Source organism: Monopterus albus, unplaced genomic scaffold (genome assembly GCF_001952655.1).
Source record: "Monopterus albus unplaced genomic scaffold, M_albus_1.0 scaffold323.1, whole genome shotgun sequence".
In the NCBI taxonomy this organism is placed as follows: Eukaryota; Metazoa; Chordata; class Actinopteri; order Synbranchiformes; family Synbranchidae; genus Monopterus; species Monopterus albus.
Window position 1 is genome coordinate 400,609 of NW_018128203.1, and position 3,313 is coordinate 403,921.

Genomic DNA, 3,313 nt, shown 5'->3' on the forward strand with positions numbered 1-3,313 from the left:
AACCACTCTGAAAAGAGAAAAAGTTGCAGAAAATATGTCAGAAGAATCACCGAGACAGACAGGAAATCCTTCAATGTGAAAGTGAGTTAGTCACCTGCATGCTTCACTTACACAGTATTCTGTCACAGCAGTGAAGTGTGTCAGGGGTGGAGGCGCAGGTCAAGAGTAACTTTGTAGATTTCTGACGGCGTCTGTTTCTGCCAGCAGAATGGAAGGACAGACACCGGCTCTGCCTGCCAAACAGCACAGGTAAGGCCAACAAACAATATGTTTTGTCTGTCTCTTGTCAACCTCAGCAGATGTTTCTGCTGTTCTCACTGGGTTTTTATTATCATTAATCCTAATCACAAAATACGTATATAAAAAAATGATTAATTAGGATGCAGGGCTGTTTGCACAGCTTATTTAACTGTATTAAGTATTTTGCAATGCATGTACTTACATGTAAAATGCTGTCTTTCTCAAACCTTTAGAGATGCAAATGCAGATTCAAAGGTTTTATTGCAGATTAGTTGCAGCCTGCTAATGCATATATTCATGATAGAAGTGTTGTGTTATTCTGTGCATTTTCTTACACAGAAGTCATTCCTTCAGTCGCTCCAGTGTGGAGTCTGACTCTGTTTCGCTCAGCCCTGTTCAACTCCAGCATCAAAACTACACATACAATGATGTCTTCCCTGAACCCACCGACTGTTATGCTGCCCAGTGCCCCATACACCAGCGCTATGGTAGGTTTACAGAATGCTTAAGTGAACTTAAGTGAAAACAGTTACATATAAAAAAAAAAAACAAGTCAGTTAAATGTCACATAACTTAGCACATGCCTTCACGTTGTTTGTTCCTCCAAGTCCAAAAACAGAATTGACGTGTACAGCTCATTGTGATGGGAAAAAATACAAAACACAATAATGTCTTCTCAATTCATCTCTCAGTTTGTGGGAACTGAAAGAGAAGAAGGACTTGTGTGAGACTTTCGCTGTCAGTAAAACACATGTCTTATGTAGATAGCTTAGCATGACTGGCAGAACTGCTTTTGGAAGGGTGTCTCCACTGTGGATGCAGATTAGAGATGCTGTGTCCAAACTGTTGCCTCTGTTCAAGTCTGACCTTAATACCTCTCATTGTGTTGCTCAGATCCTTCCCAACACCAAGTGAGATTTTTCTCCGATGGCACCCCGCCGCCTGTTCCAAAGAAGAGCTTAGCTCGCACCCTCTCCCTCCCTGGCACCAGTGTGCCTCCACACTCTCCTCTGTCTCCCCGGCAAAGGCACCCTCAACACTTTGACAACCCCGTGTACATGCTGGGACCAATACCTGACACCTATTTCCATGAGGAGACAGAAGATTTTAAACCAGATACAAGTACCGTCCCCCTGCTGCCCTTCTCCCAGCTGTCCTTTGACACCCCAGATGAACATCTGCCTTACCTTTTCAGCCATTTTGACAACCAGCGGGTTGTTTCTCAGGGGATTCAGCATCGTCATCTACTCTTTCTGAGAAGTATGGCGCAGAGCCTGGAGGCCGAGATCCTGCTTCAAAAAGAGACCACAGAGAGGGGCATCAGCTCATACCAACCTCAGGATTTCCTGCTGTGTGAGGGCTGCAAGCCAAAGCAGATTGGAGACACGGTTTATTACAGCCTACACAGTCCCAAGTTCCCAGGGAGGGTGCTTGGTTTGAGGGTAATGCTACAGCTCTCTTCTCCACATACTTTGCAACATGTTCTACATGCTTGTCTGCAGGATCAGTAGTTGCTACACTTGAAATTGTGCATGAAATAAATTGCTATGCATGTTGCACAGCAACCAGTATAACAAATATGATCGTTATCAGTAGTGGCAACTGTGACACTGACTTGTGGTAATAAAGACTTCCTCTAAACTGTCATCAAGTGTCACAACTGCAAGAGGAACACCCAAAATAGTTATTTAACACTATTTTGCAGTGCAAGGGTTTTTCTTATTATGACTTAGTTTTTTTCTTTTGCTTTTTGTGCAGATATGCAAAGAGAGTGATGAAGCTCCCTCAGCTCATACTGATCACCATTCATCACATGTTAATGTACAAGATGTTATTGTTCATTTTCAACCCAGCAACATCCTGTGGAGTGATGCCATCACTTCCCAAAGTCAAGATCCCTGCCGCACTGCTCCTAAGCCACCAGGTGGAGACAACACTGAGGACACCATCACTCTGCCTTCAGTTCAGTCTTTACTCCAGAAGGGACACCGTGTAAGCATTGAGAGAGACCTGCCATGTGTCACTCTGGAGGACTTTGTTCAGGATAGCAACTCACTACAATGCACAGAGGGTTTGGTTTATGACAGACAGGTATGCATTTTGTTGCTGCAGATTTTAATGGGTACACAGCATCTGTACAACACTGCTGCCAGTGCAGCTGAGCTCAGACCCCGGGACATACTCCTAGTGTGGCCCAGCAGGGAGAAGCACAAGGGAGAAAATAAGCTAGAGGAGGAATCTTTTGAGTGGAAGAGAGGTTTGAAGACAAGCAGATCAAAAAAAGAAATGGAGTGGGAAAAGACAGAGAAAAAAGGGAGGGTCCAGATGTTGTGGAGGATGCATGGTTCTGCTCGTGTGGTATTAACCCTGCAGTCCTCTACTCTGTCCGCACCTCACCACATTCTCTCCATCAAATCCCAAATTAGAGCCTTAATTCAATACTGCCTGCCCCCACAAGAGAACCCGACATCCTTGTACCATAGGGGACTTCTTTATCTGTGCTCTGTACTCCAGAATGAGAGCAGTGGGCCCCAGATAGCCAAAGTGGTGGCCATGCTTCAGGTGCTGCTCTGGGGCCCTCATGTCCCGCTCTTCAATCACAGAGGCTCCATGACCACGGCTGTTTACAACTGGCTCTCAATCAAACGGGCCCTGCTGGTGATGAAGCTGGCAGAGAGAGGGCTGTTCCAGGACCAGTCTGTTCTGGACTGGGAGGACTGTATGTGCCTGCAATACCTGTCATTTACAGACCCTGAGACAGTTGTGACCATGATCAGTCAGTTATGGCCAACTGTGGAGGCTGATATGCACAGTCAATAGGTGAAATTGCTGAGTGCTTCTTGAAATCAAACCGTTCCTTGAATGACTCTTTGGTAGCTACAGTAAACCGTCAATCTTAATGAGGATATTCATATAATGTAAAATTAGTCTAATCCAGGGGTGGGCAATTATTTTTTCCATGGGGCCACATGAGAAGCAAAAATATTGTGGAGGGCCGGGCCAAAAGGCTGAACTCAATTTTGCATAATATTAATTGTATTTCTTTATAAAAAGCAATAAATAGCATTGTTTT

General features: G+C 44.7%; 1 protein-coding gene across 1 annotated transcript; it reads left to right on the forward strand.

The window, feature by feature from the left end:
* Nucleotides 1-3,290, forward strand: LOC109974184 (pseudopodium-enriched atypical kinase 1). Its single transcript, XM_020624257.1, has 4 exons — nucleotides 1-249; nucleotides 580-728; nucleotides 1,135-1,682; nucleotides 1,999-3,290. Exons 1-4 carry the CDS (start codon nucleotides 209-211, stop codon nucleotides 3,058-3,060), a joined length of 1,800 nt encoding a protein of 599 aa, XP_020479913.1. The 5' UTR covers nucleotides 1-208; the 3' UTR covers nucleotides 3,061-3,290.
* The last annotated feature ends 23 nt before the right edge of the window (nucleotides 3,291-3,313 follow it).